Source organism: Oryx dammah, unplaced genomic scaffold, assembly GCF_014754425.2.
Source record: "Oryx dammah isolate SB20612 unplaced genomic scaffold, SCBI_Odam_1.1 HiC_scaffold_11, whole genome shotgun sequence".
In the NCBI taxonomy this organism is placed as follows: Eukaryota; Metazoa; Chordata; class Mammalia; order Artiodactyla; family Bovidae; genus Oryx; species Oryx dammah.
This window is the reverse complement of record NW_024070195.1, coordinates 4215495-4242921: the sequence shown is the minus strand read 5'-3', so window position 1 is coordinate 4242921 and position 27427 is coordinate 4215495. Positions and strand designations below refer to the sequence as shown.

The following is a 27427-nucleotide window of genomic DNA, read 5'->3' as shown; positions in this document are numbered from 1 at the left end:
TTATCTACCCCACAAAAAAGTAAACAAAGGTGAAATTAATTCCAATTTACTGTATTTCACCCAATATACACAGAGTATTATTACACTGATATAGTAATCAATATCCAAAATTACTAAGTTACTTTATATTCTTCTTTTCGTACTAAGTCTTAAAAATCTGGTGTGATCCAGACTAGCACCAAGGCAAGGACCCAGTGTTCCCATGTGGGAAGTGCAGCGCAGGCACCATCAGGGGTTTCACCGCACAGATCAGGAGACTGAGGCCCAGAAAAGCGAAGTGAGCCTCTCAGTTAACCACAGCTCAGACTCCCAGTCCAAGGCTCTTCACTTACAATGTGATTTTAATACTGAATACTACGTGCCTATGTTTGGGTCATCATATTTTAAAATTAATTTTTATTGGAGTTGCTTTATTTTTATTAAGTTTTAGTCTAAGTTTTATTGTTGCTTTATTTATTAATTTTTAGTCTAAGACTCGATAAGTCTTTGGGTAGTTGATGTTCTTTTCTATAAGTATGTGTCCAATTTTAAAGTAAAACAAACAACTCCTGATTGAAAAGACTTTCAGGAAAAGTTATTGAGCAGCTCTTTCAAAGGACTAGTTTAAACATCAACCATCAAGCATGCACCCTCATCGGATCCATTAGTTTAATCCTTCTTTAGTGCTAGTCCCTCAGTCATGCCCAACCCATGGACTACAACCCATCAAGCTCTTCTGTCCCTGGGATTTTCCAGGCAAGGATACTGGAGTGGGCTGCCACTTCCTTGTCCAGAGGATCTTCCTGACCCAAGGATCGAACCAAGGCCTCCTGCACTGCTGCCAGATTCTTTACCGACTGAGCTATGAGAAAAGCTCTGAATCCTTAAGGGGAATGGAAAGACGTGAACTTGACCAGCCTTCTGCTTCCTATGCAGTCAACAGCCCACAGCAGGTTTCTGCAGGATGTTCACGATGAGAACGTAGGCGCACACCTCCCTCCAGAGGAGCAAAAGTTATTGCAGGACAATGAACAGAACCCCCATCACAAAAAATGGTGCACGGGAAAAAACACAAAAAACCTGCCTTATGAGATTATGAAACAAGTGAAAAGCAAAGCTGGCCTGTGTGGTAATTGACGGCTTAAGCCCATTCATTGCGTTTTTTATACACAAACTCTTAAGAGATGTAATTGTAACCTGGTCCCTTGGCCTCTGAAGGACCTGTTCTAACTTACTGATCTGCTGCACTTTTTTTTCTTTGTCAGTTGCTTTATCAATTTTATATAAAGGCAGAAATCAAGTAGATGGTATAAAATGTGCTGTATCCATGAAAAAAACATGAGACGTCTTTGGGCATGAAATCCGAGGCGCATTTGGTCATCCTGATAAAATGACAGCATTTTGTTTAGCAATATCCAGGACTCATAAGAGACAGTTATTTTAACAATTGATGGCTGTTAATTATTTGCCCTCACACGTACTTTCTCTGTGCTTCATTCCTTCTTCCTCAAGCCTTCCTGAGACCCTTTTTTCTAAAAATACATTTTTCACTTCTCCCTTCCTTAAGAGTCATCCACTTAGGCTACGGTTTTTAAGATAACAGAATTGTAAAGAAGAAATTTGATGACCATCTTGTGTGATGAGAACTTCTCCTGTGAAGCAAAGTGGGTTATCCATTCCAGCGTCCCCTCCCCACCCCAGCAAGCCTGGACCACGCTCACAGGCTGGGTGGCAGGGGGCAGGCTCCCAACATCACTGTTCATGTTGGTATCATTCAGTGAAAGAAACCAGGCTGGGCAAGACCAAGCGCCTCCTGACATTCACGCCCACCCCTGGGGCTAGGGTATGCCCTGTGTTTCACTGTGGGAAGTAATCAGCTTCTCAAAGAAGTGGAGGCCATGTTCAAGCTTAGGACCATCCCTTGAGGAGGAGGTCAAGATGGGGAAGTAGGAAGTGGGGCTAACACCCCACCCCACAAAAATATATCTGTATCTGGAACGATTCTCACAGGACACCACCAGAACCACCTCTTGTGATCAGTACATCTTCAAGCTTCCCTGGTGGCTCAGACGGTAAAGCGTCTGCCTGCGATGTGGGAGACCTGAGTTCAATCCCTGGGGTGGGAAGATCCCCTGGAGAAAGAAATGGCAACCCACTCCAGCCCTCTTGCCTGGAAAATTCCATGGAGGGAGGAGCCTGGTGAGCTACAGTCCATGGGGTCGCCAAGAGTCGGACACGACTGAGTGACTTCGCTTCCCTTTCATGCTTGGGAAGAGATGGCGACACACGTGCGCAGAAGCCTGGGCGCCTACCAGGCCTCCTGCTCGCCCATGTTATGGTGACGTGGGATTTCTGATCAACGGTTGCCCACGCGCTCTGGCTAGCACTGCTGTCAAACGGTTTCACGGGGGCAAAGTCAAAGCAACAGCCCAGGTTAAGATGCACCCGTTCCCCTGCCTGGGGAGCTGTGTGATGCCAAGGCTCTGGGGACAGAAGGCTGCAGGGGCCACCCTGTCCCTGACCTCACTCAGGCCGGTCACCTTTAAGTGGCGAGACCCGCTCACCCAACAGAGGGCTGGAGGGCACGAGTCTACCCACATCAGCTCCTAGTCATCGCGGCGCAGGGTGGGGGGAGAGGGGTGCAACTGAGGTCACAGCCCCATCTTTAAGAAGCACAGTGTATCATTCACTTAAGTGTTTATTGAGCATTTACGATATTTTAGACACAATTCTAGGTGCAGGGACACAAAGCTGAACAAAGGTAAACACCCCTGCCCCGTGGAGCTTATTCTAGGAGGAGCTGGGAGGCGAGGGAGAGACACACGACCTGTGCAAGGAAATCTCAGACATACACGCACAGGCAGAGCGCGGACGCACTGTGTGCTTGGCTCCCGGCCGCAACACGGGGTGACCATCGCGGGAAAACACGTTGCATGTAGTGTGTGGTTTCCCAGTGCATACAAGAGTGATGCTCACACTCAAGTGCTATCGCTAAAAAATGCTACCCATCACCCGAGCTGTCAGCAAGCTGTCACCTTTTTGCCGGCAGAGGGTCTGAAAGACGGCAAGAACCACCACCACGTGACCAGGGGCTTGAGTGAGCCGAGCCAGGAACGGCAGTCAGAGGGGCCGCACGGGGCTGCCACAGCCCTTCAGTCAGTAAAACAGTCTCGGTGTCTGCGAAGTGCAGTAACACGGGGCCAGCCTGTCAATTAGAGCAGCTTCAGAAAAACACCGCAAAGGTCACCAGGACTGCAGTGGCCTCAGCTGAGGGGGGCAGACCGCACGCCAGGAGTGGCCAGGACAGGTCACTGCGAAGGGGGCGGGCAGGCGGGGCAGAACCGAGCCTCAGGGCAGCTCAGCACACATGTTCTGACACTGCCTCCACCAGGGAACTGGAATCTCAGAACCAAAGGCATGTCAGGGGACACCGACCTGGGCTGGTACCAGAAGGCACTAACAGTCCTCCTGAGGCCTTCCTCTTTGGCCCAGATGATTAAACAATTAAAGACCGGGCCAAAAAAAAAAGTTACTTAAAAAGAGCAAACAAAATAAAAATGCAGACACTTGTGTAATACAGTACAAGTATGTGGCAGGCCCTGTTTTAAGTACTTAATAGAAACTTCGATTCAGAAAAAAACCAGCTCTTTTCTTACAGAAATTGTGAGAGAGAAAAGAGTGTAATGAGTCCCAAGACACCCATTAGTACTCTGTCTCAGCAACTGTTGACCTGCTATTCTTCCTTCATCCACTGCTGTCCTCTAGGGACTCGGGAAGGATGGAGAATTTTGAATCACAGGCATCCTATTCATTTCACCCAGTGAGACTTTAGTCCAGGTTCTGAGGGAACCATTTCAAGCACAAATACCACTATCACATCTGGTGAAACGAACGATCCCTTCCTATCACTTGACACCTCCTCCATGCTTAAGTTTTCCGTTTGTCTGAAAAGAAACCCCAAACAGCCCATCTTTTCACAACTGGTTTCATCTAACCAGGGTCCAGCTAAAGTCACAGCACTGACATGTCTCTTAGACCTCTTTTCCTTTTTATTAGACATCTGGCTCCTTCCCTCCCTGCTGCCCTCTTTTTGATTCCATTGACCCCATCCTCCCAGCATCGTGGATCCTGCTCCTGTGAGCTCATGTTTCCTGTAACCTGCCAACCACAGTGAGAGGCTTCGTGGGTTGAAGTTCAGCCTTTCTGGGGAGAGGCAAGGTACCTTCTAGGTGATTCCGTGAACCTCTTTTCACACCGCCACGGGAACACCGGAGAGTCAGTGGCTGAGTTCACTTTCCCTGGCCTGGCCCAGCCCTGGCCACGCTCCCCCGAGCTCCCTCCAGCATCCTTCACAGGATGCCCGTGAAGCAGGCACTGTGCTGAGCTCCACGCACTGGGGGCATGTGCCTGCTTCACACGGCCAGGCTCCTGACCCTTCATCACCATGATACGCTCTCTCAGGGCCGTGTGGGACCCATGCGGCGTCTGACGCCAGCAAAGCGCCTCGTATCCTCAACTGCCCCTCTGGGGGAACCCCTCTCCTTGCCCCATTTAAACACTGGCTGTCCTGAGGGTAGTGATGTCACCAGACAGCACTCACCCCCCATCAGTGGCCGGCCCACACCCTAGCCTGCTGGAGACTCAGACATGTCTCTCACAGACAACCAGGCCTGTCCTAACCCAGGACAGTCCATCCAAAACGCCGGCCTAGGTCCCCTGACCGTCTAGCCTTCGATACCCTCTGCTCCCTGAGGCAGCCACTCATGCCCCCGCTGTACCACAGACGCGAGCCACAGGGGCGCCTGCTCCTAGACAGCTTTCACCGCCTGCCCCTGCCCGCCCCGCTCCAGCTGAGGTACCCGGGCCCAGGGACCTGCCACCTGGCCACGACGGGTTCACGACCGCAGGAGAGCGACGTGGCAGATGTGTAAAGGGTCAAATTTTACCCTGAGATGATGAAGTTGCTTGGCCTTGAAATTACTACCCAGTGATAAGAAATGCAGAAAGCGCTCAGAGAGCTGGAGACAACTGTGCTCACACAGATGACACCCTTGCTGGTTGGGAAAAAAAGGAAAAAGGGTATTGTGTGGCTCCTCCAGGCGGTACAAGGGGCCCCTCCCAGAGGCCGCGGCTGCCAGCCGTCACAGCAGGAAGTAGAGTGATACAGAAAGTGAAGGAAAGCTGGAAACCAAAGTCACAAAGTCCACAAGTCTTCATTCTTCAAATTCAAGCCCAGATGTTCCCACAGCACTCCCGCTGGGACTAAGATCTCTGGAGAGCACGGGTGCAGGAGAGCTGTCTTCTCCTTTGGAAACCAGCTTAGATGCTTTCAGACCCAACATTATAACCCCTGGAACACCGATAAATGCCCTTATGTCCAAGGCAACCCAAACCCAAAGCATATGGAAGTTAAAAACTCCAACCAAAATGCAGGGCATGTAACGACACAGTCCGATTCAAGAAACAGAAAACACGGAGCGCTCCTGTTTTATGACCACCAGTGCTTGAAAACCTTATCTGACACAGTCATAGGAAATCTTCACAGGAAATTATACAGCGAGGATCTGCTGTAGCTGCTGATTCACGCGACCGTCACACCATCAAAAAGCAAGCCCCTGAAGTCCAAGTCAAGCCCTGAATATCGTTATGTGTACACACAACCAAATGTTAGAAGATCTGTTAAGCTCTTGAAAACAAAAAGGACTTTTAGAAATGCCAACCTTCAGAGCCCATGACACTCAAGATGCCCTTCGACTGAATTTTACCAGCTTCTAGAAGAACTTTCTCAGCTCTTCACTTTCTGAGTCGAGAGGTTAATGAAATCACAGCCACAAAACGGGATGGGCCCACAACCAAGAAACAGCAAGCTGCTTGCACTGAATTCAACAGAAACTCACAAAAAGGACAGATCTCCTCCAACCACTCTTGGTACCAAACTACAAAACTCTCCAACCTTGAGTCCATCGTCGTAAAAGAGAAGCAAAGGCTGAAGAAAACCGTATGTCGGCTGTGGCGCCCACCTACCTCTTCACTCTGAGACCAGGCTCAAAGGCTGTGCTCCCGGGTGGGGGAAAGGTGCTGTCCCTGAACTGCTTCATCAAAGGAAAAATAAGGACTCCAGCCACAAAGGAGACCACTGTGACTCCGTGCTTCCATGAAACCACCCAGATCCCTCACAGTCAACTTTGAGAGAAGAAACGCCTGCACTTTTTTAAGGGATTAGAAAATTGACAAAATAGGACAGAAAACCAGGTACGTCCAAAGTGGACAAAATGATGTCCCGGCCTTTGGGCCAAGAGACCCCCAAAGCTCACCAGAAATTCAGGGACACCAAACCCATCAGGTGTGCAAATTCTATTGCAACTGGAGCCAGAAAGGGACGTTTACCTAAGACGGGGCTCCTTCTTCTAGATCAGCTTACAAGAGTCAAACAAGGGAAGTGGCATCAGACCCGTCCCGCAAGAAGGCTACCGGTGGTTCCCGCACAGCCACAGCTACAGCCCAGAATCCAGACGGGGAAGGGCCATGTCAGCACATTGTCAGGAAGAAGGCGCTTTGAGCCAGAATTCCCCTGCAGGTCCTGTCCGGGCGCACCACAAGCCACTTCCTCTTGGCAGCCTGGGATGAGGACTGGCCAGCCGGGCAACACTGGCTCTGCCCAGGGAAACTGATTCCAAACCCAGTGACTGCACTTGATTCAGCAGAGATGGCACCCAGGAGCCTGAGCACCTGGATTAAGCACACTGGCTGGGGAGGAGGCCCCAGCCCAGGCCAAAGCCAGAGGGTCCTGAAGGTGACCCCCTCAAAAGGGCACTGCATTGCTCAGCCACCTGTCTGTTTTCTCCTCCGTTGTGTTCACTGTAGAATAGTTCAGAGGAGACACAACTATGTTTTCCTGAAATTTCGTATTTGAACTTTTTTCAAGTTGGGAAGGGACGCTATTATGAATACAAAATTTAAGCTGTCTGCTTAAAATTTTAAGACCTCAGCTGACCCTGCCCCTCCCTCAATAACCCACTGATTCTCAAACAAGCAGGGGCAAGCTCCAGTTTAGGGGAAACTACGTTCATCTACACAAATTTTTTTGATTCCACGGTTAAAATCGGCATTTCTCATGACACATCCTGTAGCTCCTATACTTAGAATCCAAAGGCTTCTCTCCATGTCCACTGCTACCATCCTATACCAAGCCCCCATCATCTCTCACACAGGTCACAATAAATACCCAGCCGGCCCTTACTCCTTGCCTCCTGGTCAATTCTCCATGGAAGTCAGAGTGATTGCAATTCTTTAAAAACAAGTCAGATCACATCATTCCTCTGCTCAAAACCTTCCAGGCGCCTACCACCACCCGATCTAAGCCACTATGTCCCATCTCCCGGACCCAACCCCACCCCCCAAGTGGTTACGATGCCCTAGCTTTTGGTGTCTGGAACATTTCAGGCACACTCCTGCTTCAGGGCCTTTGCACTTGCTGTCTGCTTTGCCTGGACCATTATTCTCTCCCGACAGGCACACAACTCACAGCCTTCAAGTATTTGCCCAAATATGGCCTCTTCTAAATGTGCATACCTCCACTGCCTCAAGCAGTGCTAGTTCTTCCATGGAATTTACTAGGCTGATACACTGTCTTCTTATGAAAATGCAAACTACCTGAAGGCAGTAACTTCTGGCTGCTTTACGCAGCTGACCCTGCTCGTCCCTCAGTAACCCACGGATCCAAGCCAGGGCAAGCTTCAACTTAAGGAAAACTAGGATTATCCATGGAACTTGCCTTTGATTTACTGCTGTGTCTCCCATACCTAAAACACCTAAACATTGATGAATGAATGAATGACTAGGCCACATATGTGAATGTGAAATAGCTTATGAACTGGGAGGTACCAGCTCAGAGAAGAACAGTAACGATGAAGAGTAAGTACACTATAAATAATCATCAGTACACATAGAATGAAGCTGCAATGAACGATGATATCAACAGCCAACTGAATTCTCTGTATCAGTGAATCTCCCTCTCAGAGAAACTATGGCCTTATAGTCCACTAATCCCAGGTGTGTCTTTGGTACAAACAAAGCAAAAACAACTTGCCTAAGTTTGTCCAAAGTGCCTTTACACTTACACAAAGGGCGGGAACGCTCAATATGTTTAAATAATTACAATGCTTTAAAAGCAACACTGCAAAAGATAAAAATATACAAAAATAAAATTGTATAAAGTTCATTAAAATAGTGGATTAAATAAATCCTCTATCAATACTACACAGAGCTAGGGAATGGATCTAGACAACAGAGGTCAGAGCTGTTTACATAATTACATGAAAACATGAAAACTGGTCCTCAGGGACACTGCAGTAAAAACCATTTGGTTAAAATCAATAACCCGTCCTCCAGAGGCAGCTCAGTGCACAGGTGTGAAACGTAACTGATGGAAAATTACTGTACATGATACGGTTCTGGTTCTATTTGCCCCTTTTCATCTTGGCTGCCTTCTCCTTTCTTTTTTTCACGTGTTTAGGAATTTTGTTTTTTCTTTTCTCTCTCTGGGCTTCCTTGACCATCTTTTTTCTTTCCTGTAAAACAAAAATAAAAAGTATAAGGATTTCCTGGTGGTCCAGTGGCTATCGATCTGCTGTGCAAGGCCCCGGGTGGGGGGCCCCCTCCTGGCTGGGGACGAAGGTCCCTCATGCGCCCCAGCCAGATGGCCCGTGGGATGTGTGTCACCATTAAGACCCAACACCGCCAAATCAACTAGTGGTTTTTTAAGAAAAAAGTTTGGGAAAAACCAAAAGCAAAAACTCTGCAAATTTCATTCATTCTGAATAGTCACATTATTATTACAACTAAATTGTTAAATATATGTAAGAAGATAAAAAGTGAGTGTCACAGAAAAAAACTGAAAGTGATTATGGCTTGGTGGTGGAACTGGGGGTGAAAACTGTCTTTACAATTTATTTCAGACATTGCAAGACCATCAAGACAGATGCCCATGGGGACATTATTATAATAAATGTGTGCGACTTCTTTTCTTTATGTGGTTCGTATTCTAACAGAAATAAATGTTGGAATGAGATACAAAATACTTATTTCCAGGAGACAAAGAGAGAACGTGTACTAGGGAGCTGGGGATGTCTCTTGGAAGTCTTGGAACCCAGATTCTCCAGGGTTTAAAGGATTAGGCTAAGAAGAAAGAGTAACAGTTACTCAGGCATCATGGATCATTGCATCAGTAGCGTCTCTTATGTCTACAGGCAGCAGTGGAAGAAATTTCTGCGATTCTGAAAATGGGGAGCTGGGCTGTAAAAATGCCCCTGGAATGGTTTTTTGGTATTTTACCACAGGGGCCACTCCAGCATCATCTGTACAAGTGCATGACAACCACTTTTAAGCAACGCACTGAAACTACTGTGTCCTCTCCCTGGGCAGTGCCCAAGGGCTCCCAGAAGAAGCCCAATCTCTAGATGATGTTACCACCAAAGCAAAGTTCACACTTCAGGAACTAAAAACTGATACTTCAGCTACTCTGATCCAGACATCTGAGCACACAGCCTCAAGGGACTGTGTGGTTGTGTTGACAAACGTGGGAACAGGCGCTCTCAGCTAACCTTTCTATCAACTTCAAGGTCGGCAGGGGGCTTCCTGGAGCCGGCAGGATCCCCCTGCTCTTCAGAGTCTGTGTCAGAGCACTCCACGCTCCCTGCATCTTCTGAATCAGAACCAGTCTCCTCCTGAACCTGGCTTTCCAGGAGTGCAGGGACCTTGAAAACATCACAGGACCATGTTATTCTCAACAAGCCAATTCCCTACTGGCATTCAATGAGTTAATGACAGAATTCAGATTTCAGCCTCACAGACTTTGAAAACGTACTGAAACATCAAAACAACAGGATCCATGCTCGGCAGGAAGCCTGAAGCAGCCATTCCAGGATGGCTGAGGATGCTCCCAACGTGGGGAGCCACCCAGATCAACAGCAGGACTGTCCCACCCCTGCAGCACAACCCTTGGGCTGAGCTGGGATTTGGAACATAGACAAGAGAGAAAAGTGAACATATCTGGATCACTTCACAGCTGTTGGCCTGCACATTAAATTTCAAGTGGAACATTTGTTAATCCAAGAGGGAAGACAATCTTTAAACAAAAAACATGTTCACTTTTTTCCCTGAAGGTTAGCAGTTTTTAAAGCAGCAGGAAGCATTTTTTAAAGCACAAGGCTTTCTTTTCATAAGAAGAAAAAAAAAAAACCAAACAGATCTTTACATGGTGATGGTACAAAAAGGCTTCCTGGCCAGTGGTAACAGAATCTTCCTGCTCTGGAATTCAAAGCGCAACTATCCTTGTCACACCTGCCACAAAAAACCCAGAAACGCAGAATCCAAGAATTCTCCCAGTCCAATTCCTCCCACAAACAAGACAGTCAACTTTCAAAATGTAAACCACGAAACTTCATATTAAGAACATCCATTAAAAACATCAAAAGAAGTAAGAACCACCTTTATTACTGCTTAAATTAGAATTAATCTCTGCTGTTTGAAAATGTTAAGACACAACAAACCTGCTGTAAGAAAAATCACTACCGGAATCTGCAGCATGAGATGGCAGGACTCGGGAGCCCCGCCCTCAGGAGACTGCGCGCTAGGGTGAGACCAGACCCCGCTGCTATTTTAAGCTGCTTATAGAAACATCTAGAAGCACGTGGTTACTGTTAACAGCTTCACCAGCGAAGATAGGATACACAGAAGATTGATGCCTCAGCTACAACAACAGACCGATTCAGGGGCAGAGTAAACAACAAACTACACGTGCCCACAGCTCAGTCTCACGGGTAAAAGGAACGAACATGATGCCCACGGACCATGAAAGCATCTGTACCAGTAATAGCGCACCGCTGTTATTTCAACACTAATAATACCTGACACATAATTTTATATCCTTTTGAGTTTTCATGTAAATGAATACTTGTTCTTCATACCTTTTGAACGCCCGACAGATCTTTCTTCAGTCCCGTGACAGTTTGGTATAGAATCTTAAAACCAAAGAGACAAAAAAAAAGAATCAGCATAAAACTGAACACTAAAATACGCTGCAATATTAAGAAAGGATACTGTTGCTGGCTAAATGATACCTCATTTGAGTATAAAAAGGTGTCCAAACTGTGTCTCACGGGACACAGCGTCTAGGATGGGTGTGGTTCTCCTCCATAACCACAGCAGGTCTGCACACCCCACCGGGGCCTCCACTCACCTGCAGCCTGGGGGTTTTTATGGACACACAGCTGTAACCAGTCAGTGACAGGCAGTCCTAGCTCTGAAACTCAGCTAAGTGTAACGTTCTCTATTCCCCCAAATAACTCCATTCCTTTCTCACTGTCATGAAAAGCTGTATGTATTCAATATTATAAGCATTTTTAATGTCATCAAACATTTGGGGGAAATTTTTTCTCTCATTATATAATGACCCATATAGTAGCCTCAAGTTTGTTTCTTGGCCTGCAAAGCCTTAAATATTTACCCTCTGGTCCTTTAGCAGAAACAAATTTTCCAGACCTTGAGCCTGTCGATGGATCTAGCATGGCAACCGTTTAGAGCCTGGGCTTCCATACACAGCTTCCTTTCCTGTGATTACAGCCTGCTGGCCTCACTTGTTTCCTTTCGTAAAGACCAGTGGATTGATGTCCTCCACAAGCAACGTACACAAAGGGCGTGCTGTGCGAAGGGAATGAGCCGTCTTACTAGTTCAAAGGCAACACTCAAGACCACAGCTTCCCTGGTGAACTTGCTGAAGACAAACCAAGCTACTCACGTTGTCCTGCTGGGCGTTCATGGCCATGTCCTCTTCCTTCAGTTTCATCATTATATCCATATCCCTCTCGTAGTTTTTCACTTCAGTCAAGGTTCTAGGAATGTAAGCTCGCTTGAACACCTAACAGACGCAGAAGAACAGTGAAATGGAGACTGAGCCATGGCTCCCCACGCGCACTGAGCCTGCCCACGCCCTCAGTCCCAGAGCAGGTCATCACCACCGCCACACACCCCGTGCGCAGTCTCAGCCAGGCTGTCTGCACACTTGGTGCGGCCCGTGCTGTGTGCTGGGCCACAGGAGATTGTGACTAACGATAAAACACGGAATGATAAATGGTTACCCTTGGAATAACACTTCTTTCCCTTCTGTATTCCAGAAAGTGGCATTTCTGAGTGGGAGAGAAAGGAGCTGCTGTGAGCAAGTGCTGCCTGGCTATGAATGACAGAGGAAGAGGTCTTCTGTGGGAACATCGTCTGCCCTGCACTACAGCTGGGAAGTACGGGCTGCGCTATACTCACCCATTACACCAAGAGCTCTGAGAATTATTTTTTTAAAAAAGCCTCTGATGGATCATTTTCACAAAAAACATACTGACTCCCAACATCTTACAAAAAGTCTTCCTTTTTACCAAACATAAATATATAAAATCTACAACGTTACGGGAATCAACATTTAGATCACTTAAAAATTCACATTAACAACAGAAACACACTTGCAGACTTATGGTCTGAGAACAAACTTATGGTTACTGGGGGGAAGGATGGGGGAAGGGATAATTAGGGAGTTTGGGATGGACACACACACACTGCTGTATTTAAAACGGGGTCACCAACAAGGACCTCCTGTATAGCACAGGATCTCTGCTCAGTGTGGCAGCCTGGATGGGAGGGGAGTCTGGGGGAGAATGGATGTGTGTATATGTGTGGCTGAGTCCTTCGCTGCTCACCTGAAACTATTACAGCACTGTTTGTTAATCGACCATGCCCTAATACAAAATAAAAAGTTAAAAAAAATTCACCTTAGCAAACTAAAATTGGCTTTTCCTTCTTGAATCCCATCCTCCAGTGGGTTCTGTAAAAATATTCTCCATGCAGGACTAGGGGCAAACAGGCCAGGAATGGAAGGATATAATGGGATGTAAGCTACACAACTTGGGTCAATTTAATCATGTAACATGTTACATCTCAAGGAAATATCATCATCATTTAAAATGCTGCAAATCTAATAAAATCAAGATCATGCCCCAGCAATGTATGAAAAAAGAGACCTCAAGACACAAGTGTTTCCAAGGCTATAACAGATAATCAATCTTACCTCTTCATCCACATGATCTTGGCTGGACCTTTCTTCCTTGGTCCTTTGAGATGCTATTTCCATGGCCTTGGAAAGAAAACAAAAATCACCTTCCTTCACATTCGACCCACAGCACATACATTCCTTACCCAGAAACCTGGCTTTACCACTGGGTTCACTACAGTTTGATCCCTCATCTGTGAAATCAGAAGGAAAAGGTCTCTGGAAGCTCTCATGATGAACAGAAATGATGCTAAACCCCGAGTCCTCAGAAGTGACACCGAGATGCCACCACTACCGCTGCTTCCTGTTCCCCCCAGTCTCGGCCCCACCTCACCTTTGAGAGATACGCATCCATGTTCTCGGATGTAATTGATGGATCCGTGACAAATTCAAAGAGCTCCCGCACAGTCATCACAGCAACGCCATGCTTCAGAAAGAAATCTGCCAGAGAAGATGCTTGTGAGGGCTCTGCGAGGGAAAAGGTTGCTATTCCAATCTCTTCACAGACAAAGAGATAAAATTCACCATCACTGAGCCAAGGGTGTCAGTATCACTGAGTCAAACGATTCAGTGCCACGGTTCTCTATCAACAGCTTAGCGGAGCACGGAGCTACAGGTGCAAACAAGCTGGGGAGAAGCCCAGTCTCCACTCACCACTGACGTTGGCGCAGTCCTTTCTCAAGAACTCCAAGGCGTGCGGGTGGTCGTGCTCCACGGACTGAGAAACATCGATGATATACACACCTCCGCCATGGTACCTGCGTGGGCCAGGGCACAGGGGCTGAGCCACGCTGCCACCACACTGCACCAGGGGCCAGGCACAGGGGCCTAGGGCATACCGCTGCTTGCCTGTATCTCATTTAAAACTTTCTATTTTAAGAGCAACAGAAGACACTAATAATGTGACCAAAGTGGATAAGGAGAAAAGCCACTGTGACTAACAAGAGATGAAAACTGAGAAAATTTCCAAAGTCCTTTTAACCCCACCAGTGATCAGAGCACCCAATCCTGTGCCTGAGGCCACCAAACACGTCCTACCCTGTGACCCTGTGGAAGCCAACTTGAAAACTGAGAATTTAGATGACTTCTTGGATTGGGATTTAGTTCATTTCCCTAAAGGATCTGATGGGACTCGTGGAAGGTCACATGGGTCACCCACTCACAGCATGTTGAATTCACTGAGGTCTGCGTGCACCAGCCTGGCGTCCTGGTACATTCTCCTCATGTACTCGATCACTTGCATGTACAACTCCCGAGCCTTGGACTCTGATAACTGGACGTTTTTCAAGAGCGGTGCTGGCCTTGAACAAAAATAAAGTGAACAACTCAGATAAGCAGACTCAAGTTTTTCTTGCTTCCTGCTACACTGTTACACACTCTTCTCTTCTATGGTTCATCACTGATCAGTTTAGTTCTCTCTAGAGATACGGTTCTAAAGAGCTGTCCACAAACAGGTGCTTTGGCAACATAAGACATTCCTGAAAAACAAGGTGAGCTCTGTTGCTCTGAAGCATTTTGAGACTTAAAAAGGTTAAACAAATTAAAAACCTTATGTACTAATAGAGTGGGAAAGACTTTTATTAAAAAATATTCCAAGACAAAATCAACTATTTAAACGGGAAATATTCATATAATGGATGATTCATAGCACTTAAAAATACAATGCTGGGCATGTAATTACTAGCTTTCCCAGGCACTCACATGTCGTCTTTGCCGATGAAACCCATGACGAGAACATGACTTCGCAGCAGGATGGGTTCTGGGCACGGAATCTCTGCTGTGTTTAGCCTGTGATACGAAAGCAGAAGAAAAGGACAAATGAGAAGCTGAAACAAACGCTCTAAAGCATCTACTCTGAAACAGCTGGCAGTGCACTTCCTTGCAGTGCAGGACGGACAGGCTAAGGGCAAATGGCACCCCAGCCTCTTGAGCTATCACTTCATTTCATAACCTCTAAGATGCTGAGGACTGTCAGTGGCACCATTACACATCACCAAGAATGGCAAAGCACTGCAACTGAACTAGGTCCCACAGCCTCGAACACCCAGTTCAAAGCCAGAGGTGTTAAAACTATGAAGACACAGGCCCCTTAGAACTGATAAAACACAGAAGGTATGTTTGCAATTCTCTTTTGAGTTGATCAGTGTGAACAATGATTAATAAAAATAGTGGACTCATGGCCAGTCGCTAATTGAGCATAAGATTTCAAAACGACTTTCAAACAAGCAGACTTGGTTGTCTTTCAGTTGCTAAGTCGTGTCCGACTCTTTGGGACATCATGGACTGCCGCACGTCAGGCTTCCTGTCTTTCACTATCTCCCGGATTTTACTTAATAGTACAAAAATACCCAGTGTATGACACCTAGATATAGCAAATAAAATGTTAAAAAATATTTGAAAGAGAGAAAGAAGACCTTCATTATTTAAAGTATATTTAAAACTTCAAATGAGGAAGCCTAAAGATGCCTTTACTTGATACAAAGGTGCCAAGGCAAAGAATATACAAATGTGTCCAGAGTTGGACTGAAGAAGAGGAAACTACGATCGAGAGTTCGGGGCCTAACAAAACTGCCTCACAGGCCAGCACCTGCACAAAATGACACGTCATCCTCCCAACCTGCTCATGTCACCTGCCTGCTTCAAATCCTGCAGGCTCTTTATCACCCTCACAGTAAACTCGAAACCTCACGTGGCTCCCAAGGCTTTTCACGTGACCCAGCCTTGCCTAGTAAACATGAGTCATGGCAGAATTCTTCCGCGATGGGTTTGTATGACAGGGAGAGAAAGTGGTTCCTATTTGCTCAGAAACATTTCCTCTGTTTACCCCTGCACATCTAAGGGACTGGATGTGCCCTGAGAGTACCTGGCCTTGGCAGAATCACAGCAGGTCTGCTGGGAGCGAAGCGCCGGGGCTGACAGCCAGACGTGGAACACACAGACACCCCCCCCAAGTCACCTGATGCACGCACGCACACACATAGCCCCCTACCCCAGACAGTCACCTGATTAAGTTCCTCATTTCCTTCTCTGCCCACGTTTTCACCATTTTTCTGGGGTTGCCTTTACAGTAGCCATGGCGAAATCTTGAATGAGAAAAATACTTGTTATTTCAATCATTCCATTATTCTAGTTTTTACTTTTTAGGATATAGAAGTTAAGCCACTTGGGGAAAAAAAAAATCTGAGCTTACCTGAATTCCCCACTGACATACTTGTCCCGGTCTTTGAACACCAGAATGGAAGTTTTGTAAATCTTGATTGCTCTGCTCTCTCCATTTGCTGTGCGAGCATGATATACATTAGCCTATTTTAAGTCAAAAACAAAAGAAATTAAGTATATTTTGCTTTTGCAATCTATTTGACTCTATCCTTGAAAGTTAAAAAGTCCAGTAAACTGAAATAATATGCATAAGGAATACTATCCTCTTTTGAGTATGTGAATTAAAATATACAACATAATACTAAAAGGTATAGTAACTATACCTCCTACTTACATGTATAGTAAAGAACAATTTAAATATATGTTAGATAGACAAAGAAAACAAACTTATGGTTACCAAAGGGGAAAGGTGTGGGGAAGGATTAATTAGGAAGCTGGGATTAACAGATACACGCTATTATATATAAAAAGGATAACCAACAAGGACCCACTAGATATATATATGTCTGAATCACCGAGATGTACACCTGAAACTAACACAACACGGCAAATCAACTACACTGCAATAAAAAATAATTCAAAAACAAGTCTTCAAATTAAATAAATACCTAGATATATATATATATACACACACGAGTAGTTTCAAACATTTTTATATTTCAAGTATGTGGAAAATATCTGAAGACATTCTTATATCTCATGATTTGTAAAGTGAGCTTCACTGAGAACTGCTTCTCACAGAATAAGTTGTTAACCGAAAAGTAACATGCCTATCTTTCTCCAGAACCATACTGAGAAAGATGAGTGCTGACTCACAGAGACTAGACCCCCCACCCCTGCCCCCGTTGTAACTGTCTGACCACCTGAACCGGCGCTGGGCATGCCTGGATGGGCTGACAGCACTGGCGAGGCACACTTCTGTGCACAGCCCCTCCCAGCCATAACACAGCCATTTTTAAGAAATGGCACTGATTCAACTATCCTGATTTGGCACAGTTTATTTACTAAGTCTGCCTGGTTTCACTTTTGGGGGGGCTTCCCTGGGGTCCACATGGTGAAGAATCTGCCTGCAATGCAGGAGACCAGGGTTTGATTCCTGGGATGGGAAGATCCCCTGGAGAAGGGAAGGGCAACCCACTCCAGTATTCTTGCCTGGAGAATCCCACGGACAGAGGAGCCTGGTGGGCTACAGCCCATGGAGTTGCAAAGAGTAGGATACGGCTGAGCAACTGCCACTTTCACTTTAGTTTCACTTTGGTATCTGAAGTAAGAAAGCGAACATGGAAACATTCAGACATCCAAAGACTGGCTCACCTCTTTTCCGGTGCTGATACAGCCATTGATCTCTGCTATGACTCCCCTCGTCAGCATCTTGAACAGGATCATTCGTGTTCTGGGGTCCAACACCTAAAAAGAATTGCAAAAAAGCAGAACGTTCAGACACAGTGGACCAAGGATCTCTCAGAGAAGCATTAGACGCGAACCTGGAGCTAAGCGCACTGTGTGATCTGCTCGGCGAAGAGACAGTCGCGATGGCAGGGTTTCAATCACTCATCCACAGTGAGTAAAATGTGAAATGAGACCCAAAGGAGCCAGGGAGGCAAGAAACCAGCAGGTTCACCCAGTTGGGGAAATCAAAGGCCAACAGGTCCAAGGGAAGCAGAAACTGACATGACAGCTACCAGAAATACAATCAAACCAGAGGTAACATTGTATTTTTCAGCCATGATGAAAACAGGTGAAATTAATCTCTATTTTATTTAACCCGGTATATCTAAAACACTGTTGTTTCAACAAGTGGCAAAGAAAGAAGTTATCAGAGAGAGCCTTATCCTGTTTCTCACACACAGTCTTCAAAGCCTGGTGTGCTGTGCAATGCCAGCACACGACAAGCCAGCCCGGTGGCTGCCCTGGACACAAAACTCCAAGGGACCACCAGCACTCTGCAGCTCATGAGTCAAACTGGCCACAGCCTGGTTTCTCTACAGCCTGCAAGCTGAAAATGGATTCTACATACTGAAATGTTAAAAAAAAATTGGGAATTCTCTGGAAGTCCAGCACTTAGGACTCTCCACTACAGAGGGCCTGGGTTCAACCTCTGGTCAGGGCACTAAGATCCTTCAAGTGGCATGGTGCAGTCCAAAAAAAAGAGAGAGAACTGTGACCCACAATGCCAGAAGTGTTTATCATTTAGCTCTGTAAAGAGCTGGCCAACCCCTGCTAGAGGTGGGTAAATCGGGGAAAGGCTTATCTCCTTCAAGGTCAGACCAGTCAGTCTCAAGTAAAATGCAACCTCAGATTCGCTTTAACAAACAGAAGGCAATGAATTTAAAGGCTGTTATGCCTGTTCAGTAACTTAGAAGAGAATCTGAAGATTCATGTCTGACTGAGTCCCTGCAGCATACCCAGAACTAACATGGAACTGTAGGTCAACAGGGCTTCAGTCCAATGCTTGGACTGCTCTGGAATACCACTATTCCAAATGTGTCTGTGCTATGTGTATGGGACGGGAAGGGAGGCTGGCAGGGGGCAGAAGCGATGGTCTGACCTGTTTCATCACTCTCTTCCCATCAGATACCTGGGTCAATTCCAATATCCAATCACAACCTTTGACACTTGGTGGGGAAAGTCGGGTTTCCCCCCGCATTCCTGCATAAAGAATAAAACAAGTCTAACTTCTAAACCAAGTAAGGGATTCTAATTGAATATCTGAAGGCATTACTGTCTCTCTCCTTTTCTCTACACACACACCTACACACCCACACACCCACACCCACACTTTGTGGTAGATACCTGACTCATCTCCTGGGAAGGCTCACAAAATTTCCGCAGACCTTGTTTAAGACAAAAGAAAAGATTCCTGGTCTTACAGGCAGTTCTGCTCCCCCCAAGAAGATGAAAGCACTGCTGGGTGGCTTCATGGGCCATTCTGCAGGGCATGATTCTAATTTATCTATTTAAAGTGCTTTCAGAAATAAAGCAAAATGTAGATCTCTAAACTCAAAACTATGAGGAGGAGCAATTTTACACAAAAGCAATTCTAGGTGACATTAGCATGAAGCAAGGAGGATCAAAGCAAATTATCATTCAAAAACAGAAGTACTACTTTAAAGAGTGTGCAACACATTCATTTACACCATACCTGTTCTACAGTTGCTCTGTCCGCCTTATCTTTGATGCGATACCTAAGACAAAACCAAAAAAGTAAAGGTGACATTCAAAGTTCAGAGGAGCCAAAATCAAAAGATTCTAAATGTACATTATTCCATGATATTCCTAAGCAGGTAGTTCTTTAATAACACATTTCATAACCTCGTTGTAGTTTCACCATTGTGTGAAACTTCACTGCCTTTAACAAGCCGTTCAGTTCCCTAGGGCAAAGGGAGCGTATCTGCAGTAAGAAAAAAAAACTTTTGTCCATATTTCAGATGGATTAAACAAGAGTAGTGGGGTAAAACAAACTATGCTGGAAAAAGAGAACAAGTCTGTAAGTACTGTTTCTTAAACCGTTAATGATTTTCTCAGTACAGAATTAAAGTAATTTATAAGGCTTTCTCTTCAGAGTCCTTTTCTACAATGAAACAAGCTTTTATCATTTCAACACAGCTACTGCATAAAAACAGACTCCAATTACTTTGGCTCATATACTATGTGACTCAATTCACAGACTAACCTAAACCAATAAAGGATCCAAACAGGCAGTTTAGTGAAATAAGATGTGCTGTTTCTCAAAAAGCTGGTACCCCTCACATGTAATAATAAACCAGAAGAAAGTTGGGTTTTAATTTTAAGTTCAGTTCTAACACTGCTATTTTTATGATCTTAGTGTTGTTTTCTGTAACATATTGTTAATGCTTTAGAGTTATTAGCAATAGGAAGTGAGCCAAATCTTAAACATTTGTTTTTGAGAACAGAAATGTAAATGGAAACTGTTTTCAGTTAAACTATTTAGTTTTAAATCTGCTCTTACATTTTTAAGGCTACCCCAGTGGCTCAGTTGGTAAAGAATCTGCCTGCCGTGCAGGAGACCCGGGTTTAATCCCTGGGTAGGGAAGATCCCCTGGAGGAGGAGACAACCCACTTCAGTATTCTTGCCCAGGGAATCCCATGGACAGAGGAGCTGGGCATGTCCAGTCCGTGGGATTGCAAAGAGTCGGACACAACTGAGCAACTAACTTTCACTTTCCATTTTAAAAAAATACTTCATGGAAGGGACCAATCCTTAATAAGCTCTAAAAGGGGGACATTTTTTTATACCCTAACATTTTAGTTTAAACTGAAATCTACAAGCACTGTTACCCTGAGAGCACTTTCATGAATTTTACATGATTATAGTTTCAGCACAGATTTCTTAAGAAAACTCATCTGATATTTTCAAATTAGAAAGGCACAGGATATCCTCACTTAAACTTAAGAATTGGTTTAGGTATAAAAAGGAACATCCTTTGTAAAAGAATTATGACAGAGATGCTACTAATCTGTCTACAATTAGTTCATATCAGTCACATTTTATTTGCTTTATTGTGTATACTTGATATATTACTTACATATCTGCTTCCTTTTGTCGAGACTTTTCAGTGACTTTGTTTATTACAGAATCAGTCACATTTAGCTTATCTAAAAAAAAAAAAAATCCACACCATATAAGACAAAGTTTCTAAACAGGATACTTTTCCCCTTTCCCTTCTCTACTTTCTAAATATTTTATTACACACAGTCATGTATTTTAGTAATGAAAAGTGTGTTTTGTGTTTTTAAGGGTAAGCACTTACTAACAAAGATGATCACTTTCATCATGACAGGTGTCATTTCTCAGCCAGAGAAATCTAGATTCAGAAATCTCTAAAAAATATTTTATCTGCTCTTTCAGACATTTAATATTTTGTACAACTATCATAAATATTATAATTCTAAAAATGTCAGTTTCACTTTCAATTACAGGTCTGTGCTAGGGATGATCAGATGTGAGAGCTGTCATACCAGGCTCCTAACAGCTTTCGTCTACGAGAGAAAGAAGACCCTGTGTTTCCCAAGAGGCTTCAAATTCACACTATGATTCCCTGGATTCGATGGGTGATGAAATGATTAATGCCACACCGAAAGTCAAACAAAATGTGATTACATTCAATAATTGATTATATTCAACACTTGATTATATTCAAGTGTTTTCACCATTCTACTACAAGATAACCCTACTACAGAATCTAATACAAAACCAATGATAACTTGAATGAGTATCTGTACCTTTGTATTTCCATAACAAGAGAGAACACAGGACTAAAAAAGTGTAAGCTAGAGTCTTTTCTTGAAGTCATGTTTTTAATTACTAAATTTTAATTTCCTTTAAGTTTTATTATTTACCCTGTAACACTGAATATATCCATTGATTGATCTAATAAAATTTTATAACATTTTTGTTGTCTTTGAAGAGTTTTCTCATTACCTAGTGAGAGGAACTGTATCTTAAAAACTCACCTAGATTAATTTTATTCTCAAATTTCCGTAAAACTTTGTCTGCTGGAGTAGACATTTTGGCTGCATTGAAGCTGGGAGTCTGTCTATTGGCCTAGAAGAAATGAGTTTCAGAGATGAAAGCTCTAGATATACATACAAGCCTAAATTTCATCCCATCTTCCCTTGGTTCATAGTTAATTATTAAAGCATCAATACTTAGAGGAGTACCCTAAGGGAAGGATCAATCACATTTGCCCAAGAGGGTTTTAAAAATGCACTTGAATATGCTAGACATTCAGAGACGTCTTCTTTTTTAAAAGGACTTTTTGTGGCTCTGGAATTTACTGAAAGATTTGCAGGCTATGTTGCCCTGCAGTCCTAGGCTACACAGACTTTCATTCTTCATCATTTCCATATTGCTGATAATGATGTGAATTCGTTCCATAATCAGTAAATTTAAAAATTATTTAAATCATCATAAGATTAAGAGCCTTAAAAAAACTGCCTGGGAGAAGACACAAATACGCAGTTTATTGCAAATAGTAACAAAACGGAGAAAAGTGCAGCTTAACTAGTAAATAAAGAAAAGCACATTAAGTATGTAGGGGTGCCTTGTTCTCACTTATGACCAGACAAGAGACACTTAGCGCCCAATGGGGACAGAGGTTCAGTTTAGCAAAGTGACCAATTCGGGAGCCGGATCCTGGTGCACGCGCAGTGCCGCTGAACACTGAACTGTGCAGTTAGCTGCGGTGAAGGCACAGTACGCTTCATATTATGTGACTTTTACCACAGCAGAAAACAACTCAAGAGGACATAAGCAAACAACACAAAGACGTACAGGACTGTGTATAAAATACCTGAGGCCTACTCCCTCCACCTGAAGCGAAACACTGGGTGAGCTTTCCGACTCCATCGCCCCAGGCCCAGTCATCCTCATCGTCATAATCCCCGCCCTCCTCCTCTTCCGGCTCACTCTCACCCATCTTCTCATTGGCGGTACTCTGAAGGTCTTCAAATACAACATCACCTTCCTCTTTGATGGTCTTCAAGTCAATGTTTTCACTAGAAATAACAATGTTTTCACTAGAAATAACGATGTTTTAGCCCGTTTACACATTCTTAATTGGACTTACATATGTATTTATTTAAGAGAGAGTAGACGAATCTATACAGATACATCAAAAAGGTTCAGTTACATGTATCGCCCAATAAATTCAAACTTAATACCAAGTTGTCCAGTTTCTGAGTTCTATTTTAGCTGTTGGGTGATTTTCCAGGTCTGACTAAAGAAGTTGTATTCATCAGGTTATTAAATCCGCTCCTGCCTTTTCTCTGCTGAATGAATTAGCCCTGATCAGCAGAGCAGACCTGAACTCCAGGAAAACCACTCACAAAGCTGCTCTAAGAGCACACAGGGGAGGCTTTCTGACAAAACTTGGGAATAAGTCTGAAGCTTTATTTCAAGCCTTACCTTGAACTCAATTATCACTCTACAATGAAAAGAACTTTATCAAGACTTGTGTTACACAAAGAACTTCAAATCACCCTTGCTCCTGAAAGGAAGGATGGTGACGAGAAGCAGCACAAATGGGAGAAGAGGGCGGGGTATAACTAAATGGGAGAAGCGGGGATTGTCAAACCCAGAGAACTGGCCCAGAGTAAGGGATCACAACTAACAGGGTCTGTTTTTGCCATGTGAAAATTCAGACCAGCGTTACTGAATGTTCTTAGTTTTTCAAGAGAAGCCAGAACTCTGCACTTTTGTGGAAAATCTCCCACTTAACTGGTGTGTTCAATTTTAACAAACCACTGTGCACACCAACACAACATGTCTGCAGGTCAGATTCCCAAGAGGCAGTACTACCAGTTTTGAGGCATCAGGTGGAGAGCAAGTACAGAAATCACGTAAAAAACACAATGATATGCATTTCAACACAGGCAGAGAGGAATTTAAGTAAATTCAGATGAGCAATCCTGACTCATTAATTAGCCATGGCTTAGAGGGCTCCAAATCTCCATGGATATGGCTGGGAAGAGAACAAAAAATCATTAACCCCCTGCTATTTATTAGAATTTCATAACCATAATCCATCAATTGATCCTTCAGACTGCCAACAACCTCAAGTGGCATGTTAAAGCCATACCGTCACTTGCACCACGGCTTCCCCACCTCAGATGGGCAACCCCTTGCTGTGGGCGGTGGTCCTGTGCAGCAGCATTTCTGGCCCGAGCTTTCCAGATGCCATGAGTGCACAACCACCCCAAGCTGTGACAATGTCTCCCAAGTTCCTGGAGTTGGCAAAACCCACTGGTTTACATCTTCACAGTGTTCAGTGCACACTCATGACTGTCCACCAGTCGCACGGGCTCTGTTTCTTCCTCCCACTTGACCTTAGTCCCTAGGGACCGCTGCACGCTCACCTGAAAACACTGACCTGCAATGCCTTCCTCGTTTCTCTGGCTAAATCCTACATACCCTTCCAGTAATTAACTTTGCTCAGGGAAGGCTGCCTGGTTCTTCTCCTCTGTACTACTTACCCAAAACTCATACAAATAATTTGTCCAGTTACTCAATAGGTTGCCCCTGCTAGAATGCAACCTCTGTCACCCAGGGGAGCATTTACCAATGTATCAAGATCAAATGACATAAGATCTGTCACACAGAAAGCGATCAACCTGTATTTACTGAAAAATAAAGCAATACCGTCTGCACACAGTAAATCCTTACTATGAATATAAAGTAAAAACCATTTTCTCGTAATTCCAAAATGAACACTATGTTTCATTTTGCTTTCAAAGTAAAAGTTATCCCCAATTTCTTTTGACTCCCACTTCACATCTATTCTATGGTTAGAAACCTGTCCCTCTACTTCCAGAACATCCCAGTCTAGCGCCCATGATCTATGAACTGAATTTTCTTAGTCCTTTTAAACCGTGTCCACTCCTGCCCTCCAAAACCATCTCCTCCATAGCAGAATGATTCCTTTCAATCACACGCTGGGTGATGTCACTGTCCTGCTGCAAGTGTGGCTTTCTACAGCATCAAGAAGAATCTCTCAGATCCTTTCCATTCCTCGCTCTTAGGCTCTGGCTCCTCACTTCTGCACCAGCCGATCTCTTCAACTACCTCCATGTGCCCTGGGCACAGTGACCTCTAGATGTTCCTTCCTCAGCCAGGAGGGACCACACCTGCTGTCCCCTCTTCCGCCTCTGCTTCCAGAGGTTGGCTCCTTCTTGTCCTTCCCCTCTGGACTTCACGTTCCCTGACCGTTAAGTCACTGCTTAGTTCTATCAACTGTTTGCATAGTATATGTCATCTGGTTAAAAAAAAAAAAAATCTCCATGTACTTATGTCTCCGCCTCCTTCCCAAGTAGAAGGGGCTTAGTTTGTCTTGTTCATCCTTGGCCGTCTTCAGCGCCAAGGACAGAACTGCCAGACAGTTGGTGCTTAAACATTTCTGGAACGCTAAAAGCTAAAGCTAGGTAGTTAAAAGCTCAAACACCTGCTTCCCTGTCGCCCTCCCCAACTCTAACCCCTCAGGGATGCTGACAACCCGGGAGCCCGGTTGGGATGGAGAAAGCCCCAAACGGCTGTGAAAAGATGCCCAGGAAAAGATGCTTATGACTGGTCTCCCTCTCAACAGCAAACAAGGGTCAACGCCCCCAGGGGACCGCGGCGGCGGCGCACGCCGGCTGCCCACCTGTCCGAGGAGTCCGCGTCGTCAAACTGCCCGGGGACCACCCGACTCATCAGCAACCGCCGGTAGTCCATGGCGGGAGCAGCACAGGGACGGTTCCGCCAGCCGGTCCAACGGCCTCTGCGCTAACGCCCGCCTCAGAACCGTTCTGTGGACGCCGCGCCCTACGCGCGCGCCACGTGCGGGTACCACACGCCAAACGCCCGGACCTACGTCCGCCCCGACGGGAAGTCCCGCCCCCGAACGGAAGCAGTGTTCCCGCCGGAAGTCCCGCCTCGCGCGGGGGCTGAGCCCTGGAAATTGACCTTCCGCGGAAGCCGTCGGGTGTGCCGCTGTGTTGCTGTGGTCGGTCCCCGCGGGTCCTGGGCTGGCCTTCCTTCCCCGAGCTCTCCGAGTCGGCTTGCCGCTTTGTCTCCTCCCGTGGAGGCACGCGTGTCAGCTTGGCCGGGGCTGCTGTCCCTGAGGGCTCAGGCCGTGTAAGCCCGTAACTGTGCGAATGGAGACCTGGAGGCGCCCTTCGCCGGGCCCGCGGGCACGTCTGAGGAGATGTCGGAAGGTCCGAGGGCCGGAACTCGGCAGCCGCGGCCGGGCGGACGTCACACAGGGGCTTTCCAGCGTGTCCGCACCCCGGCGGCCAGGCGTTGAAGAAAAAGGTTGAAAGCGTTCTCCCCCGCGGTAGAGCCCAGTACGCAGGGAGGAAGCCCGAAATCCTTATTTCGGATCCGAGACTCTATGGACCCTGGAAGTGAGCACACTTTTGCGACCTAAAAAGTTTGTTACAATGTTGTGAGGTGGAAGTAAGATGAGTGCTTTTCAGAAGTTAAATTTTGAAAATTAAACTTGAGGATTTTTGCCAATAACCCCAGTGATACCTCTTTTCATTCCTGTCCTAAAACAGCTTAGAAGTATTTCTGGAATATCTATCCAATCACTTGAATAAGTTTTTTTGTTATGTGTGGCAGAAGTCGGGGGAGGACAGAATGAAAGATGAAAAAAGTAAGCCTAACTAAAAGAAAAAAAAAAAGGAAAATTTGTAGATCATGCCATAGGAACAGAGTTGTAAAAGTTATAATTGGAAGTTCTGGGTTCGCAGACAAAATTTTGAAGAAATAAGGGCCTAGTAGTTTTTTGTTCTTGGAGAACAAAAGGATGCTGTATTCCTCCTCCCCCGCAGCCCACATAGCATTTATATATTTGGAGGACAGTAGAAAAAGTGAGTGTAAAGTCAGATCTTTCACCAATCCCGACTAGGCTGCTTGGCTCACTGGCTTTTTTATACTTTACCAAATGATGACAGGTTTGAAAAAAATTAAACCTCAATGAATTATTAATTTGATAGTTCAATAAAATAACCCAAGAAAATTATTAAATTGTTTTGATAAAAATATATCACTGGGGTGCAGGATTTAGTCAACATATTCTCTAAACACTGGTTGGTTTACTGAAGGGGATATTGAAAAACCTTAAGTGGATTCTTTTTGTTGTGTTGCTGTTCAGTTGCTAAGTCATGTGTTTGCAACACCATGGACTGTAGCCCACCAGGCTTCTCTGTCCCTGGGGTTCTCCAGGCAAGAATACTGGAGTGGGTTGCCATTTCCTTCTCCAGGACTCCTCTTGAGGTCTGTATAATATGTGAGTTCTGACACTAATACCCTTGAAACAATGGTGAAGACTAAAATAGCAAACAATGTGCTGAACTGTGAGATAGAAATTTAAAGACATTGTAGGAATTTTAAAACTAGATGAATGGTGAATAGGAAAGTTTTAGAAAGAGAAGCACCTGCCAGAGCAGACTATTGAAGTCGTAAGGCGCACGATCTGTTTGCAGGAGAGTAAGCCTGATCTGACTGGAGCAGAAGACTGGGTGGGTACTGTGGGTCCAGGCTACATAAGGCCTAGAAAGTCAAACAGAAGAACTGGTTTCAGGGTAATGTGATTGGGCAAGTTTTCTGCTCTCATACCCTGACAAACCTGAGGAGGTCATGAGAATGTGGACCAGGATGATGCCACAGTGAGGGAAAGAAAGCATGGGTTATGAAAA

The 27427-nt window shown here is 45.1% G+C and overlaps 2 protein-coding genes across 2 annotated transcripts in view; one reads left to right on the top strand and one right to left on the bottom strand.

Annotated features, from left to right (window-relative positions):
* Positions 1-2659: 2659 nt before the first annotated feature.
* On the bottom strand, positions 2660-27427 carry RIOK1 (RIO kinase 1). The gene is made up of 17 exons (XM_040249403.1): positions 25390-27427; positions 22546-22750; positions 21707-21797; positions 20779-20848; positions 19374-19416; positions 17546-17638; positions 16263-16375; positions 16075-16155; positions 14774-14860; positions 14236-14373; positions 13727-13830; positions 13407-13513; positions 13091-13156; positions 11777-11896; positions 10947-11000; positions 9582-9734; positions 2660-8549 (listed from the first exon to the last, which is right to left on the bottom strand). The coding sequence occupies exons 1-17, from the start codon at positions 25458-25460 to the stop codon at positions 8439-8441; spliced, it is 1707 nt and encodes a 568-aa protein (XP_040105337.1). The 5' UTR covers positions 25461-27427; the 3' UTR covers positions 2660-8438.
* Positions 26523-27427, top strand: part of CAGE1 (cancer antigen 1) — a 38771-nt gene continuing 37866 nt past the window's right edge. Inside the window, exon 1 of the mRNA XM_040249404.1 lies at positions 26523-26599. Within this exon, the coding sequence (XP_040105338.1) occupies positions 26536-26599 (64 nt within the window). The 5' untranslated portion in view covers positions 26523-26535. The remainder of the gene's footprint in view (positions 26600-27427) is intronic.

What these genes read in the sequence shown, in the direction of transcription:
- RIOK1 (XM_040249403.1), bottom strand. Translation starts at nt 25,460, where the DNA reads ATGGACTACCGGCGGTTGCTGATGAGTCGGGTGGTCCCCGGGCAGTTT. An exon ending in ACAGAGCAACTGTAGAACAG is followed by an intron (nt 17,639 to 19,373) that starts GTATGGTGTAAA and finishes AATTCTTTTTAG; the next exon opens with GTGTTGGACCCCAGAACACG. An exon ending in GTATCAGCACCGGAAAAGAG is followed by an intron (nt 16,376 to 17,545) that starts GTGAGCCAGTCT and finishes GACTTAAAATAG; the next exon opens with GCTAATGTATATCATGCTCG.